The 18724-nt window shown below is 45.8% G+C and overlaps 1 protein-coding gene across 2 annotated transcripts in view; it reads right to left on the reverse strand.

Moving 5' to 3' along the window:
* LOC109919199 (plakophilin-2) overlaps positions 1–17361 on the reverse strand; it is a 45867-nt gene extending 28506 nt beyond the window's left edge. Inside the window, exons 1-4 of one of the 2 annotated variants that reach the window (XM_048607985.1) lie at positions 17133–17361; positions 12542–12651; positions 5936–6789; positions 777–915 (exon numbers count right to left, since the gene is read on the reverse strand). In XM_048607985.1, the coding sequence (XP_048463942.1) occupies positions 777–915; positions 5936–6789; positions 12542–12651; positions 17133–17319 (1290 nt within the window). In that variant the 5' untranslated portion in view covers positions 17320–17361. Of the gene's footprint in view, positions 1–776; positions 919–5935; positions 6790–12541; positions 12652–17132 lie in introns of both variants that reach the window. The other variant, XM_048607984.1, reaches the window with a different exon arrangement.
* Positions 17362–18724: the final 1363 nt, after the last annotated feature.

Consider the following 18724-nt stretch of genomic DNA (forward strand, 5'->3'; position numbering starts at 1 on the left):
GCGACACGCTAGGCCATTTCAGAGGGTAGTAAAGAGTTAGCCACATTGTTGTGGGTTTGAAGCCACATATAGGCCAGACCAGGTAAGAGTGGCTGATTTCATTCTAAAAAGATTATTAATCTTTCTCTCATGCCCATACCAGGAGTTAAGAGTGGGAGAGTCTTCTGATCAGCTATGTTTGATGCAGATTGGTATCACTCAAGCTAAAGCAACTTATTTCTCTCTAAAAGCAAAGTGATTCCTCTAATCTCTAATGAGCTATGACTTCTCAGATCTTTAATGAATGAACACATGTATTTTTGTGTTAAATACTCCCTCATGCCTGGTTCGAGTCTTGATGTCATCTCATGGTGAAGACAAACACAATGTGGTGGTAGTGTTGGGATGTGAACACAGGCCTCCTCAGAAATAAAGGGACATCTGCAGGGTGTATGGCTGGAGTCACCTGTACTTCAGACTTGCTAAGAACATGAGATATAGGAGTTAGAGAAGAACATTCGGCCCTTCTCGTTTGTTCTGTCATTCAACAAGATCATTGTTGACTTTCCATCTCAACTCTACCTTCCCACACTATCTCCATATCACTCACTGCCCTAAGGGTATCTAGGGCAATGATACCTAGAGGGGTAAATATCAAAAATAATTCTTTGGAAAGCATACATTCAATAGTTTACCCAGAAATTGCTCTGTAACAACAGGACTACTTTTACTTAGTTCTGTCCTTTTGAACACCAAACTTGCACCTTTACTTTTAAAAAGGGTGAAATCTGAGTTACCTCTTTCTTTGCATCAGGTCTTTGATAACACTCATGTTGGATGAAATTAGCCCCATATAGTACGCAATCCATGTTATCATGTGTCAGGGCAGAGACTGCAGTTTCAATAGTCCAGTCACCACTGTCATCTCCGCTTACACTGCTAAAAGAAAAGGCACTGCTTTTAGAACTGGGGTAACATTATCCAATCAAGGTGAAATTTTAGACTTTGTTGCAAAACTTCAGTAATACCTTTTCCTGCAGTAAGGACATAAAGTACTCCAGCTGCAGAGTAACCAAGCTCCTGTACCACTGAAGCAAGACCTCACTACTCCTGTGCTTAAATCGTCTTGCAAAAAAGGCTAACAGTCCATTAGACTTTCTAACAACTTGCTGCATCTGCATGTTAGTCTGCAGTGATCCATTATCAAGGACACCTAGGTCCCTTCATACATCCACACTTTCTAGCCTCTCACTGTTTGAGAAATACACTGTACTTCCTACCAAAGTGGATAACATTTTTTCAATATTATATTCCATCTGCCATGCTCTTGACCAATCACTAAGCTTGTCCAAATCCTCCTGAAAATCTTCCTCATGACACACAATTCTGCTTAGCTTTGTATCATCTTGAAGTTTGAAATACTAGTCAAGGTAAAGTCAGCACAGTCCTACCAGAGCACAGGGCTACTCTCTTATTAAGGAGAGACCAGTAGTGGTTTAACCTGAGGGTCATCATGCCTCAGGTGAGGAAAGAGGTTGAGAAGGAGATTCCTTCATAGTAACCTGGTACAAGAATTGAACCTACACCATTGGCATCACTCTGCATCATCATAAACTACCCATTCAGCCAACTGAACCAGCTATATATTGGGAAGTGCTGTGGCCTAAATACAGATCCTTGAGATAGTCCACTTGCCAGTCTGTCAAGGCAAGAATGTGGAATATGGCTCTGATCACACCTCCTGGTCACTCTCTGAACTGTACCATCAAATTAAACAAATTCACATCTTAAGTTCACAATTCTTGGCACTAAGTCCGAGGTAAACTATTCAGCCATTATCACGTACACACATACCAAGTGTACAGGTTATTGTCCGTGACTCAATGGGTAAACACGGCTGCCTCAAGTGCAAAAGATCATGTTCCACTCCAGAGATTTGAGCTGGAGGTTATGGATCTGAGCCCTAATGCCCTTAATGTTCCTGGAGTTAAACTAGCTTTGATTAGGGCTTGTGCAGCTGTAGTGTCTCTACCTCTCAGCCAGGTGGCCTAGGTTCAAGTCCCACCTTTTTCAGACATGTGTCTTAACATCTCTGAACAGGCTGATTAGAAAATATCTAAAAAAGCATTGATTGCAGATCAGGTTAGAGGATCTCCAGGAAACATTCAACACACTAATACATGAAGGGAAGAAGTTGATTTGAACAGGAATTAAAATTCCCTCTCAAGGACAGTGGGCTGCCTAATTGCTTCAGTTGTTTGGAATTTGTTGTCCCTGACATTTCACTATGCAGAGAAGAATGAACACATCTTGAAATTATCTGCTATATTTACAACCATCAGTAAACAGGTAGCAGATTTCCCTACATTTGCAAGGCAAAACTGCTCATGCGCAGGAAAGCATTTTCAACTCACTTACCATAAGATCAAGATTTACCAAAGTGTTGCAGGAAATGGAGGTGATGATTTATTCAGCACAGCAAGCTCTCATGAACATCACTGTGATATTAATCAGATTTTAGTGAAGTTGGTTGAGGGATTAACATTTGGACATGTCTCAGTGCTGAGCTTCAAATAGTGATGGTGGGCTCTTATGTATCAAACTGAGAAAACAAACAGAACCTCAGTTTAAAGCTTCAACTGAAACACAGCATTTCTGAAAGAGCAGCATTCCCTTAGTACTGACCCTCAGTCAGTGCAGCGCTCCCCCAGTACTGACCTTCCAACAGTGTGGTGCTCCCTCAGCACTGACCCTCTGACAGTACGGCGCTCCCTCAGTACTGACCCTCTTGACAGTGCAGCACTCCCTCAATACTGACCCTCCGACAATGCAGCACTCTCCCAGTACTGACCTTACAACAGTGTGGCACTCCCTCAGTAATAGACCCTCCAACAGTGTGGCACTCCCTCAGTACTGACTCTGCAACACTGCGATGCTCCCTCAGTACTGACCCTCTGACAGTGCAGCATTCCCTCAATACTGACCCATTGACAGTGCAGCACTCCCTCAGCACTGACCCTCTGACAGTGCAGCCCTCCCTCAGTACTGACCCACTGACAGTGCGGCACTCCCTCAGCACTGACCCTCTGACAGTGCGGCACTCCCTCAGTACTGACCCTCTGACAGTGCGGCACTCCCTCAGTACTGACCCTCTGACAGGGCGGCACTCCTTCAGCAGTGACCCTCTGACAGTGCGGCACTCCCTCAGTACTGACCCTCTGACAGTGCAGCACTCCCTCAGTACTGACCCTCTGACAGTGCGGCGCTCCCTCAGTACTGACCCTCTGACAGTGCAGCACTCCCTCAGTACTGACCCTCTGACATTGCAGCACTCCCTCAGCGCTGACCCTCTGATAGTGTGGCATTCCCTCAGTACTGACCCTCCGACAGTGCGGCACTCCCTCAATACTGACCCTCTGACAGTGCAGCACTCCCTCAGTACTGACCCTCTGACAGTGCAGCACTCCCTCAGTACTGACCCTCTGATAGTGTGGCACTCCCTCAGTACTGACCCTCAGACAGTGCAGCACTCCCTCAGCGCTGACCCTCTGATAGTGTGGCACTCCCTCAGTACTGACCCTCCGACAGTGCGACACTCCCTCAGTACTGACCCTCAGACAGTGCGGCACTCCCTCAGCACTGACCCTCAGACAGTGCAGCACTCCCTCAGCACTGACTCTCTGACAGTGCGGCACTCCCTCAGCAGTGACCCTCTGACAGTGCGGCACTCCCTCAGTACTGACCCTCAGACAGTGCGGCACTCCCTCAGTACTGACCCTCAGACAGTGCGGCACTCCCTCAGTACTGACCCTCTGACAGTGCGGCACTCCCTCAGCACTGACCCTCTGACATTGCGGCACTCCCTCAGTACTGACCCTCTGACAGTGCAGCACTCCCTCAGCGCTGACCCTCAGACAGTGCGGCACTCCCTCAGCACTGACCCTCAGACAGTGCAGCACTCCCTCAGTACTGACTCTGCAACAGTGCATTGCTCCCCCGGTACTGACTGTCCGACAGTGCAGCATTCCCTCAATACTGACCCTCCGACAGTGCAGCACTCCCTCGGTATTAGTCCACTAACAGTGTGGCACTCCCTCAGTACTGACTCTGCAACAGTGCAATGCTCTCCCAGTACTGACCCTCCGACAGTGCAGCACTCCCTTAGTAATGACCCTCTTGACAGTGACTATTTAATTGATGGCTGTTGCAAGAATGAACCTGGTTTAGCAGCGTCCTTTCGGGCAGGAAATCTGGCATGTGTGTGAAGCAGGTGCAGTTATGAAATGTGCTGCCATTTCTGTGAAATACCTCATGACACTCTTTCCAGCTATCTCTCCTGGTCCTCCTCCTGGTGAAAAATGTTGGGGACCCTGGTTTGGTGGTGGCACTTCCCGTGCTGTGGCTCTCGCACCAAGTTGTCTCAGGTACAGAGCCTCCTGTCTCTGTGAAGGTTCAGGCCTTTGTGAAGTGCCCCCCCACCCTGTTTATGGCCATTTGTGACGTTAGATTGCGCTCCCCCTGCTCCGCACACTTTGAGTGAAGGTTGCAGAGAATTAGTTTCCTCTCCTCCTGATACTGAGCGAGTCTGGAACTGGAATACTATACAGCAGTGTCCTGTTTGTGACCCGCAGCCCAGGAACAGACTTGCTGACCACGCTCCACCCTCAAAACAAAATGACTGGTCACCTGGAGAACACTGGATGGTTGCTGTGCGCAGTTCCCATGCCCAAGGATTCAAATCACACCAATGGGGTGTCTTTCAAAAGGTTGTTAGATGTTGTAATGGGAATTTGTATGTGGGCTGAATGGCCTCCCAAATCTTTGCAATGGACAAACTGTACATAAGACATAGAACACTGCTCCACGGGCAAATCTGGAACCAAATGGAACAGTATTAGCGGAGAATATTCAGCCCATCGTCCCTATGCAAACTCGTTGAAACAATTATACAGCTGATTGTATTCTCCCTGCACTTTTCCCATTGACGTACAAATTATCCAAATCCTTTTTTGGAAATTACTATGGAATCTGCTTCCATCAGCCTTTCAGGCAGCGTGTTCTTGATTATAATTTACATTGAGAAAACAAGTTTGTCCCTTCCCTTCCATGATGTTTTTTTGTCAACTGTCTTAATTCTGTGTTGCTGTGGTTCCCAAACCTCCTGTCAGTAGGAGTAGTATCTTATTACTTTATCCAAAACTCTCATAATTTCACATCTATCATCCCTTATCCTTCAACATTGTGAGAACACAGCTTCTTCGGTCTCTGAGCAGAGCTGAATTTCAGCATTCCCTCTAATTTTCCTTCCATCCTGAGCACCTCTACTGTCCATGTGCGGCATTAACATAGAATCCCTACAGTGTGGAAGCAGGCCATTCGGCCCACTGAGTCCACACTGACTCTCTGAGGAGCATCCCACCAAGACCTATCCTAACCCCATATTTCCTGTGGCTAATCCACCTAGCCTGCCCATCCCTGGACTGTACGGAGCAATTTAGCCCAGCCAATCCACCTAGCCTGCATATCTTTGGACTGTGGAAGGAAACCAGAGCACCCGAAGGAAACCCACATAGACACTGGGAGAACATGCAAACTCCACGCAAGCAGTCACCCGAGGCCAGAATCAAACCGGGGTCCCTGCCGCTGTGAGGCAGCAGTGCTAACCACTGAGCCACCGTGCCACCCTAAACATCTGGAAACAGAAGTCAATGTTGCACTCTTTGGGAACATTTCTGAATTCCCTCATCCTTAACATTGTTCCACTACAATACCTCTTGCTTAGACTCTGAAGTACTGGTTACATTATTCAGAAACATGGGATAGCCGTCAGGACCTTCCCTCCAAAACAGGTGCACAAAATAGCTGACGGGACATCAAATTTAAACAGGAATGATTATGGGTAGTCATGGCTGGTGACTGAACTGGTCTTCCTCGTTAGCTTACTGATATTACTTACCTTTCGGTAGGGTTTGCATATTCTCCTTGCATTTCATAGTTTCCTTCGTAGCTTGACGCCTGGTAACTGGTTTGGGCTTGAGCTTGAGGTAGAAACTGAGGCTGGGCTTGGGCCTCGGCCTGGATCTGGGCTTTGTCCTGGGCTTCCATGGTCAGACTTTCCACTGGCATTAACCCTTGAGTAACCACTTCTTTGTTGGTTGTAAAAATGTCAGTCTGGTGAGATGTTTGGGTCCAGTTGTATCTGTCTCCTCTCTGGGCCTGTCTCTTGCACGATTCGCCATGGTAACTGGAAGCAACTCTCTCTGCCTGCTGATCCAGGGCCCAAGCTTGGCTCCTGTCGTAAATCCTCGACATGCTTTGACTGAAGCCTGGATGAAAATTTACGACGGGGCTGACAGGAAAGCTCTCATCGTGAACACTCCCGTAGGTTTGGCACTCTCTGCTCACCATGACCACCTGCTTCTGCGAACTTTGAGAAGGAGCCCTGCTGACAAGAACTGGCCGGGGAGCGGGCAAAATGAATTCCATCTGTGTGTGTCTCGTGTTGCTGTGCAAAATGGGCCTCATGGTGTTCAGTCGATTGCCCTGGTTCCTCTCAACGTGGACGAAACGCCGACTGTAGGACAAGGTGGGATCTCTTCCCACTGTCCCCTTTCTCAAAAATCTCGATTCCATCTGTGGGCGACTGCGGGACAAAACCGGGCTATTGTCAGGTGATATCTCTATCCGGTGAGTTGGTTTAATGGTCTGGCTCTGCTGGCCTTGGGACAAGAATCGGCCAGTTCCTGAGGAAAACTGGGCAGCTCCAATCACCATTCTTTGATTAATTCTGCGACCTGTTGGTTTCAGGGTCTGTCAGAAAGACAAAGAAACACACTTTAACAACATACAATAACAGACAGACTCGAAAGCACACAGGTTATACTAGCAATGGAGGCAATAGGAATGGGAGCAAGTCACTCAGCCCTTTGAGCCTTTTCTACCATTTAATGAGATCATGGCAGATCTGGGGCCTATCTCCGGGCTTTGGCCCATATCCCTTAATCCCTTTGCTTAACAATAAAAAAAAACTATCTCAAATTTAAAAAAAAAACTAATAACAGATCTAGCATCAATTCCCATTTATGGAAGCGAGTTTCAAACCTCTAACAACCTTTGTGTGAAGAAATGCTTCCCAATATCTCTCCTGAATGGTCTGGCCCTAAATTTTAGACAAGCTGCTTAGTTCTGAAATCCCTAATAAATGGTAATAGTTTGTCTTTACCTACTGAGTCCTTTCCTGTTAATATTGTGAAGGCTGTGCGGAGAAGGTTCACTAGGCTGATACTGGGTATGGAGGGACCACCCTATGAGGAGAGGTTGAATACGTTAGGTCTGCATTTGTTGGAATATAGAAGAATGACAATTGACCTTACTGAAACATCGAAGAACCTTAGGGGACTTGACAGAGTAGATATGGAAAGGTCGTTTCCCGTTTGGGAAATTTTAAGACCAGAGATCATTGTCTCAGAATAAGGAGTTGCAGGTTGAAGGCAGATATGAGGAGGAATGTTTAACAGAGCACAGGGTTGTTGAGTCTGGGTTGATAAGTATATTCAAGGCTGAGATAGAGAGATTTTTTAAATCAGTGAGGGAAACAAAGGTTATGGGGAAAAGGCAGGAAAATAAAGTTGAAGATTATCAGATCAGCCATAATCTCATTGAATAGTGGAGCAGACTCAATGGACTGAGTTATCTATTTCTGTTCCAATGTCAAATGGTTTTATAGTTAGTGCAGTTCTTACAACTCAAACCCTCCATTCCTGGCAACATCCTGGTAAATCATTTCTGAACCCTCTCCAGCTTAATAATATCCTTCCTATAACTGGGCCACCAGATGCTATACCTTCCATTTCCAGGTGAATTTTACCCTCCTGTTGTCGAAATAGCACGCACGTTACTGCATCATCACAGGCTGAAATAAATTGAGATACCAACTCCAAAATCTATCAATCTTTTATTGTTCAAAGAGTCGCCTGGTTTCATATAACTTGAATCTTGCTGAAAAGAGAGGCATGCTGTCAAAGCTTTTTGTCTCACACTCATCAGGACAAATACAAGAATGTCAAATTTCACCACTATTTATACTACAGGAGAAAAGGGGTGAGGATGGCCTGAGAAGTCTACTTTCATTGGCTGAGGCATTGCTATGAAGGAACTACAGGCTCCTGAAGCTCCTCTCCTGAATATCTAGAAAGGCACAAGGCTGGAACATATCCCTTTTGTTTGCGGAGACCAGATCTTTGTTAATGAATGGATGTCACTTCTAGTGAGGGTAAATTAACTATGTATCCACATGCCTGATTATATTAAATTTAATGTTCGAGTATCTGTGAACACACTCAGGATGGTTCAGCAAGTGTGGCCCAATTACGGACTCACAACTGATAACAGACATTTGCTTTCGATTTCTGCGTATGAGTTATCCTCCTTGACAATTCTTACGATTCAATTACTAGGGGAATTTTAACTCCCCAATGTGCTGTGGCAAGGGACCATTTGAAATTCCACATGGCTAACCTACTCTATTCCCACCTTGGCAAAGCTCAAGAAAATTTTCAAAACACAGGAGCGCTCACCTCTCATCAGGACAAGGCTGCGAGCTAAGGCAAACTTCTATAAGAAACATGCATGACCTGAAGGGGGTTGTCTATCAGAAAATCTTGTGGCAATCGTAGATATTCATTTGATTGATAGCAAATTAATTCTGGCTCATCGGAGACTGCCCACAGGGTTAGTGCAATGTTAAAACAAGTTGATTCACTGCATAGATACAGACATTTTGCAGAGTACTTTGATTTGAACCGTCCATTGTCAGAACATGAAGCTATTTTTGATATTAGATTACAATGTCAACGGAGTTCTTCCACCCAGTTAAAAAAAGCAGGGCTCAGTAAAAGACACCAAACACTTACAAAAGGCCCAGTTTATTGATTCAATGCCCACAGGGCAAATTAGCACAAGCAGGGCACAAAGCTGTGCAAACATAGAGCACGCAATAAAAGTCACACAACTGAGATAATCTGGGTATCACTGACAGCTGAATCACAACACTGTCTCACTTGGAAATGTTTATTGAAATAGCATGCACGTTACAGCATCATGACAGGCCATTCGGCCCATCCGATTCATGCCAGTGCTTGTATTCCACATGAGCCTCCTTCTAGCTCTCTTTGTCACCTCCTACCAACTTACCCTTCTATACTTTTCTTCCCTGTGTTTTACCGAGCTTCCTCCGTAAATACGTTCTTGCTGCTTGCCTTAACCCGCTTTCTGCAGCCACAAAAATCTGTACCCTAACCACTCTCTGGATCACCCTGTTGGATTATTAGTGACTGTTAGTGACTGTCTTATATTGTTGGCCCCCCCCCAGTTCTGGACCCTGCTGCAAGCACAGTCACCTTCCCTGCCGTTTACCTTAATTTCGTAATTTTAAAGATCTCTATGAGGTTGCGCCTGAGCCCTCTCTTTACCAGCAGGAACAGGTCCAGCCTATTCAATTCTTCTTAATGGGTACTATCATACAAGACAATGGTTCTTAAAGCGTTATTGTTTGAACCGAGCTCCGCCAAATCTAATATTATCACACAGCCTCTGTTTGGAGAATCTGGCACAGGTCTCCTGATGAAAGCACATGTGTCTTCCTCATCTCTTGTTGGTAGTTGTTAATCTGCCTAAGATTTTACATCACCTGGATAGGGAGGTGTGATACCTTGTTGGTGATTGTTAATCTGCCTAAGATTTTACATCGCCTGGATAGGGAGGTGTGATACCTTGTTGGTAGTTGTTAATCTGCCTAAGATTTTACACCGCCTGGATAGGGAGGTGTGATACCTTGTTGGCGATTGTTAATCTGCCTAAGATTTTACATCGCCTGGATAGGGAGGTGTGATACCTTGTTGGTGATTGTTAATCTGCCTAAGATTTTACATCACCTGGATAGGGTTACTGAGATGTGACACCTTGAACGTTGCTGAGAAAAGACAGTTCACCAAATTTTGGTGAAGCTTATTGTCCGGAACTCATAGGGCAATCTGCAAGAATACCAATTTAGAGGGAAGCCAACATATAAACTCTATAAGAGGATAATACTGATTGGTTGGCAAGTTGACACTGATGGGTAGAAATGTTGGTGTGGAAAATGCATCAGTTAATGCTGAATGACACAATGCCTGACATTGTTTAAATTTTAAACCAGTCAGGTTGACTCTGATTGGTCAAGGCATTGCCCTGCGAACTGAACTGGTGAGTGGCAGCCAAATATTTTGTTGAGTTGAAACAGTTACAGTATGTATTCATCTTCCTTCTGTCTGCAAAGAACAGGGCCCTCTGCATTAATAATATATTTAGCTGCCAGTATGTGTAAGTGCTTCACACGATCAGTCCAACCAACAATCCAAACTGTTTTATCAGTAAAATTCTTCGCACCCTCAGAATTGTCCCATTCAAGAATCACATCTAATGTTAGGCATTGTTGCAAGTTTCAATGCAAACACTTAAAGACACAAGCCTCTTCTGTGAGACTTACTTGTGGTTCATCGTCCATCACATACTACTGCTCAAACCCTTACAACAGCATGGGGAAGAGGATTTGTAACAGCACATTAGCCCAACCAGAAATACCAGTGGTACCTAGGCGTCGCATCATGCTTTAAGAATGCAGGAGCAGAAATAAGCCATTCGGCCCACTGTGTCTGCTCCACTATTCAATCATAGTTGAAACATTTCTCAACCCCATTCTCCTGCCTCCTCCCTGTAACCCTTAACCAGTGACAATGATGGACCTCCTCTCACTGTTAGAACTGGCACAATCACTTAATTGTGGTGGTGCAACTAATCAGCTTTGAACTCTCTCAAGCGCTGTAATATTCTTTAATTATATGGAGGGTGAGCTGTACACAGTGCTTGATCAAGGATTCACACAATTCTATCACACTAGATATAAACCTCAGTATTCTGATGTTTTTTGGGACGAATTTGGCTTGTACTTGCTCTTGTTTGGAAATTTGAGGCTGATCTGCTCAAGGTGATTAAAATGTTAAAAGGATTTGATTGGGAAAGATCAAGGCCTGAAATCTTTCTTCAAGGACTCCCTGGAGCTTGTAGTCTTCCCCTTGTATCAGTGTTCACATTATTTCATATTTCCAGTTTACTGACCAGGTTAACAGCCCAGGATGATTCATGTCTCCGATTATTCTGCTGTAAGTAACTGATACATCGAAGGAAAGTGGATGGATGTGAAAGAAATAGCCAAAGAACCAACGCTTTAAACAAATTTATTGCGAGACAGAGCAACAGAAGAAACACTTTATTTGCACCTGTAAAACACCTGTAAAACATCCAACTGCACTTCACAGGGACAACTATCAAGCAAAATTGGATACTGGGTTGTATTAGGGGATAATAGGGAAGCAGCCAAAAGATTGATCAAACAGAAAAGTCTTACAGAGTGTATTGAAAGGAAGAGAAGGAGCCAGTGTGGTGTCAGGGACAATTCCGGAGCTTGGTGCTCCAGGCCACCTGAAACTATGACCCTCAATGGTGCAGCAATTAAAGTTGGAGATAATCCGGAGGACAGAATCTGAGCAGTGCAGAGTTTTGAAGATCGTAGGAGAGGCTCCAGTGTTAGGGAAGATCAAGGTTGCAGAAGGATTGCACCTTAACTATGACTTAGGAGAAAAAGAAATAGCAGCTAAAATCATTTGGATAAAGTGGATGGTAAATAATAAGACAAAAATGAGGGGTGTAAATTTCAAAATTAGTATTAGAGTGGAGCCACTCGTAACTAACGTCAGGAAAGCGTATACAAAGTGTTTAAGGCAAAGTCAAGGCTGTGCAAGAACACTCAGTCTGAGAAACAATCGATTTATTGATAATTTGCATAGTCTTCCTGATCGTTACGGTATGTAATTGATTAACCTATCAGCAATCAAGTGACAGATTGATTTAGTATTGAGTGAGCCCCAGAGATCAACCTCAGCCAAGGGAGAGCTCTTGGCTCAGATTCCTGCCAGAGACCCTGAGAGCACAATCAGGATGGACACTCTGTGTAAGGGCTGAAGGAACACTGCCCTGAGGAACTGGCGGAGGGGGGGCACTACACTGAGGGGAAGCCACACAGAGGGAGCACTGCACTGAGGGACTGGGGGAGCATCGTGCTGAGGGAGCTCCGTGCTGAGGGAGGTCCACGCTGAGGGAGCTCCACGCTGAGGGAGGTCCACGGTGAGGGAGCTCCACGCTTTTTTCTGAAGAAGGGTCTAGGCCCGAAACGTCAGCCTTCCTGCTCCTCTGATGCTGCTAGGCCTGCTGTGTTCATCCAGCTCTACACCTTGTTATCTCAGATTCTCCAGCATCGGCAGTTCCTACTATCTCTGAGCTAGCATCTACTGCTTCTTGCGGGAAGGAGTCACACAATCCTAACACTTGTTGCATGAAGCATCATTTGCTAATTTTACTCCAGAATGGCCCAGCTCAGATTTTCAGGTTATGTTCCCTCTTCCTAGATTGCCTGACCAGAGGAATAAGATTCACTCCATGAACAGCACACATTCATCAAATGACATACCTCAGTGTAATTGTATCGAGGCCCTGGAAGTGGCAGTGTCGGATATCCAAACGGAGGGATTGCCACGGAGCTAACGTAGTCAGGGGCACTGAGTGTGCGCTGCATCCGATCTACAAATACAACAGCACAATTAACAACTCTGTCCCAATCTATCACATACAGTACACACACACCACACACACACACACACACACACACACACACACGGATATCATGTGCAATGCAAGTGACAAAACACCATTCTGCGATTTAACCTACGCAGTGGGAGAGAGAGCAGTGACTTTACTCACTGACATTTGTTACACCATTCCAATTGCTCAGGGGAGCGATTATCATGGAAAATATGACAACAAGACACATAAGTAGACCGTAGGTGACTAAACTGCTGTTCAAAGATATGTAGGAGAGCCTGAAAGAAGGGGAGACAGGTAGAGGGGTTTATGGAGGTAATTCTGGAGCAACAGGGCACTGTTGGCATGGTGACCACTGGTGGGGAAATAAAACTTGGGGTGAGCAAGAGGCCAGAATGGAGGAGCAGAAAGATCTTGGAGGTTCGTGGGCTGGAGGAGGGACAAGGCCACATAAAGGGTTCATTCCAAGGTGCAGTTCCTACTGTTCCAGCACATTCCTAACAATGCTGCCCTGGTTGCTCTTCTTCACGGCAGTTACTTTTAACACAAGCGTTTTTTTGCTAACATTTCCACTCAGATAGGCATTGGTTCAAACAACACTCTGGAAAATTGTCACCAACTGAGATGACGTTTTGGCCCAGTACTGAGGGGGTTCTGCATGGTCAGAGGTGGTGCCTTTTGGAGATTTTGAAAACATGACCACTGTTGAGTTGTGGCAAACATAGACAGTAATTTGTGTTCAGCAGGATCCCATAAGCAGTGATGTGATAATTTTTCTTTCCTCTATTCATTCATGGGGTGTCGCTAGCCAGGCAGCATTTATTGCCCATCCCTAATTGCCCAGAGGGCAGTTAAGAAAAGAATCAACTACATTGCTGTGGGTCTGGAGTTACATGTAGGCCAGACCTGGTAAGGATGGCAGTTTCCTTCCCTAAAGGACATTAGTGAATCAGATCAGTTTTTCCGACAATTGACAATGGATTCACGGTCATTATTAGATTCTTAATCCTAGATATTTATTGAATTCAAATTCCACCATCTGCTGTGGCGGAATTTGAACCTGGGTCTCCGGAACATTATCTGGGTCACTGGATTAACAGTACAGTGATAATACCACTGGGTCATCGCCTCCCCAATTGATAGGGCAGACATTCGAATGAGTTGTCACTGTCATGAGGACTTGCGATCAGCCCGAGGTTATCTAGAAGTGATCAGATCACTTGCTTCAGGTGTTGTTGCAGGCATAACTGTTGATGAGATCACTGGCCGAACTGCCCTGGCCATCTGCAAGATTGTGCCAAGGGATCACCTCCCAGCGTTGGTTGACAGCTGAATTCTCAGGCTGGCATTTCAGCCACGAAGAGAGGCTAAATTGGCTGTGTTTGTTTTCCTTAGAGCAGAGAAGGCTGAGGGGGGACCTTATTGTAGTGTACAAAACTTTGACAGTCATGGATTGTGTGAAGAAGAAGAATGTTTTCTCCTTATTAGAGGGGACTAATAGGAAGCATAGATTTAAGACAAAGGAAGTTTAAGAGGAGATTGACAGAAAATTTATTTAAACCAGAGGGTCGTGGGGACTGGAACTCACTGCTTGAAAGGGTGGTAGTGGCAGGAACCATCACAATATTTAAGAAGTATTTAGATGAATACTTCAAGCACCCTAGCATACAAGGCCACAGGCCAAGTGCTGGAAAATGGAAACATGGAAAATTTTAACTGCTCTCTGAAATGATCCTAGCACACCAGTCAGTTGAAGGGCACTTAGGGATAGTAACAAATGCTGGCCTTGCCAGTCACACCCACATCCCATGAAAGAATTTTAAGAACCTCCCGATGTATCAAGGCTGACAAAATTGAACCTTACGCAAAAACAGGGAAAATCTCGAAATGGAGAAAGGTGTGTAAACATCACTCCAAAGATCTGAGGGTGGCAGAGATAGCTAAAGATTGCAGTTAAGGATAGAATTACCTGCTCTTGTTTAGAGACGTTGTAAGAGGGTGGCCTGCTCCCTAATTTTTATCTGCAGGCAGGAGATAGTCCCTCCAAAATTCCTCCCTGACTTGCTTATTCATACTAAAGCTGTTAATCCGCAAATAATGCAAAATTCAGATGTTAGTATTTCATTGAACTATTCAGGGTTTCCACCCAGTGAGATCAGCTGGAGACTTGAAAGTTTGACAGGACAACCTGAAATGGATTTTTAATGGAGCCAGACTGATAAAGAGACCCCACAACAGCATAACTCGATAACACGGCATGGATTCTCAATGGAATGGGGTTGATGAGTGATAAGGCTGCAATGCAAAATGCAGGCACAGGCCCATGCAATTAACATGCAGCACAGCAGGAGCCAAAGTAATGATTGTTATCGGCAATGGGTTGGGGCTAATTTACCACTGCGGTAAACGTTGGCATCTCTGACTTGCAGCTACATCTGTTCTTTAATTACCACTGGTTCAGAATCCTGGAACTCCTTTCTCCATCATGTTGTGGAGCATCTAAACTGCATGGACTGCAGTGGTTTCAGAAAGTGGCTCAGCACCACCTTCTCAAGGGCAATCCTGGGCCACATAACAACTTTTATTATTTATACTTTCACGTTAAAACTTGAGCTTTGCTGAAAAATGGCATATTTTATCGAAGCTTTTCATCTTGCACTCATCAGGACAAATCACAAGAATACAGATTTAAAGGGAAACCAACATTATACTGTATGAGAGGAGAGTGCTGATTGGTTGGCAAGTGTATTTGATTGGCAGAGGTGTTGCCAGAGATAAATGTACCAGTTGATAATGGGCAAAAACAGAAGTTGCTAGAAAAACTCAGCAGGTCTAGGAGCATCTGTGAAGGAAAAAAACAGAATCAGAGAATAAGTCTGATTTTTCTTCACAGATGCTGCCAGGCCAGCTGAGCCTTGCCAGCAACTTCTGTTTTTGTTCCCGATTTACAGCATCTGCATTTCATTTGTTTTTCTTAAACCAGTTAATAATGATTGACAGTTAACTGCCAGGCTTTGTTTACATTTTAAAGGAGGCAGGTTGACTCTGACTGGTCATGGCATTTTCCTAAGAAATGAACCAGTGAATGGCCGTCACCTACTTTCTTGAGTTTAATATAGACGCGCACAGCACCTGTTACCTACAAAGTGATCAGAGTAACACACCTATTACTACAGGAAGTGATTGAAGCTAACAGTATTGACACATTATAGGGGAAGCTGGATAAACATGAGGTAGAACGGAGTGGAAGGCTACACTGACAGGATGAGATGAAGCAAGGTTGGGGAAACTCATGTGGAACAAAAACACCAGCCTAGGCCAGTTGTGTCAAAAGATCCATTTCTGTGCTGTAGTCACAATGCAAGCTGAGGAAACAGTGACCATGGGATCTTTTACACCAATATGAGAGGGCAGCTGAGGGACCTTTAACGTCACATCTGAAAGACAGCCATCAGAGGGGGAAATATTCATTCAGCAATTCCACAGTGAGGAAGATAAGTGCGTGGAAAAAAAAATCAGCAGTAGTCCTCCCATGGGTTTTTCTCAACACTTTGTCGAAAACAAAACACAGCTGTCTCTGTGACAGTTTCAGTGTTGTCACTACATTCTCCGGCACACATACAAAATACTGTTATCAGCAATACAACATCTGACCTTCAAGTATACTTGGACATCATGGTGTAGATTCTCACAGAGACTCCCTCTCCCACAGCAACACAGACTCCCCTTCCCCCAGGGGACAGAACCCCCCTCCCTCAACACACCCCTTCCATGCAGACACACTTCCCCTCCCTTGGGGGTGGGGGCGTGCGAACTCTCCCCTTCACACGTCCCCACCCAGCAGAACAGACTCTTCCCTCCCGCCAGCGGTCAGAATCTCCCTCTCAGACTTCCCCAGCCCCCAGGGGACAGACTCTCCTCTCTCCCCCAGGGGGACCGACCCCCGTCTCTTTTACTTCCCCACTCAGGGTGACAGACTCTCCCCCCTCCCCCAAGGGGAACAGACTCTTCCCCTCTCCCCCAGGGCGACAGACTCTTCCCTCTCCCCCAGGGGGAACAGACTCTCCCTCGTACACTTCCCCACCCAGGGGGACAGGCTCTCCCCTCTCCCCCAGGGGAACAGACTCTCCCCTCTCCCCCAGGGGGAACAGACTATCCCTCGTACACTTCCCCACCCGGGGGACAGACTCTCCCCTCTCCCCCAAGGGGAACAGACTCTCCCTCGTACACTTCCCCACCCAGGGGAACAGACTCTTCCCCTCTCCCCCAGGGGGACAGACTCTCCCCTCTCCCCAAGGGGGAACAGACTCTCCCTCGTACACTTCCCCACCCAGGTGGACAGACTCTCCCCTCCCACGCATCCAGCCACCAATGTTGTGTGGGGAGGGTGGTGTGAATCAGACAGCCCCTCCCGAGGAGACCGTGTGCCCTCTTTCGGGTACCGGTGGATGCCCCTTTACCTGTGGATGCCCTCCTGTTCTTGCGGGACATGCTGAGCCTGACCTGCTGCCGGATTCGGAAGTTCTTGTCATCCTGGCGGGACAAGCGGAGCTTCTCATCGGAGGGGACAGCGAGGCTGGAGTCCAGGACAGAGAGGACCTCCTGGCTCAGCACCGTGCGGAAGAAAGGGTCCGGGCTGCTCACCATTGCAGGTTCCAGCTGCTACTCCTGCCTGAACTGAGGTGTGTCTGTGCTACTGCCAGAACCACCCCCAGCGATTGCAAAACCTCCTCCTGCTGCACACTTCCTCGTCGCAAGTTCCCAAAGTCTAGTTCTCCCGAGCTCTCCAACTCGGATCCTGCTGTGTTCTGTGCGGAGCCTTTCATTGCAATACCCACTGCCTGAAGGAGCACTGAAATTAACCATTTTCAGAACAGGAGTGGGTAAAATAACCGATGGGCAGTTGCAAGGGAAACTGGTTGAGCACCATTTTCAAAAGGCCAACATGCGCTCGATGGACCGAATAGACTACTTCTGCGTACGATTCTATGCATTGAGTGAGCTTGCATTGCCCTCGATTATAATCAATTGGAGTTAAAGGCTCATCTTGCATCAAGGGGACTGCAAATAGCTCAAGAAAGTGGCATTGAATCATAGGGGGCAAGGGATGGGATGGAAAGTCTGGACTTGTCACAGACACACGCATTCGGTGAAAGATTTGAAACATTTTTCCAGCTCCTTGCTTTGGAAAGCTGGCCCTCGTATTTACACGTTGTGCGTAGCCTTTCTGTAGTAATCTGAATGGACATTATATACAGGGGAACTCCCATAGCTGTTATGTACGAAAATAAACAAGCCTTATGGACCTGCATTTGTTATATGTTTGCTATTGGACTGTGGAATTTAGGAATGTCAACGTGAATTTAGGATAATTCTTGATTATTTAGGGGATTAAGGGTTACAGAGAGAAGGCAGGACAATGGGGTTGAGAAACATGTTAGCCACGATGGGCACAGCAGACTCGATGGACCGAATGACCTAATTCTGCTCCTTTATCTTATGTCCTTCTAATAGCTGATTTCTTTCAAAAACAAACCTCTTATTGTGCTCTACTGGCAAGACTAGCAAATGATTGTCATCTAAATGCAGCAATCTGTCCAATAAATAGGATTTATAGCCTGACAAATGCTTTGGATGACAGGGTTAAAAGGACTGAAATTAGAAACAGTCAGCACTTCAGCAACTTTCACCGTTGACCTCAGTGTGTGGGAGAGCTTTCCCTCTTTCCTCCTTTAAGAAGTGTAACAGCAGGTTTCAGCACATTCACAGCCTAAAGAATACAGAGCAGAGATTATTTATTTCACTGGCATCCGTTCATTTACAAACATGACAGGAAAATATGTTTAAACAAGGAAGTATTTACAATAATTACTTCGAATAAAGCATGCTGTTTATTTTGTGCTGAGAAATGCTTTGTCTGTTAGCTTCGTCATCCCATGAGCAATCTTTCCCCAAAGATAACAATGTGTAGAGCTGGATGAACACAGCAGGCCAAGCAGCATCAGAGGAGCAGGAAAGCTGACGTTTCGGGCCTAGACCCTTCTTCAGAAAT

This window comes from Rhincodon typus, chromosome 18, assembly GCF_021869965.1.
Source record: "Rhincodon typus isolate 14 chromosome 18, sRhiTyp1.1, whole genome shotgun sequence".
In the NCBI taxonomy this organism is placed as follows: domain Eukaryota; kingdom Metazoa; phylum Chordata; class Chondrichthyes; order Orectolobiformes; family Rhincodontidae; genus Rhincodon; species Rhincodon typus.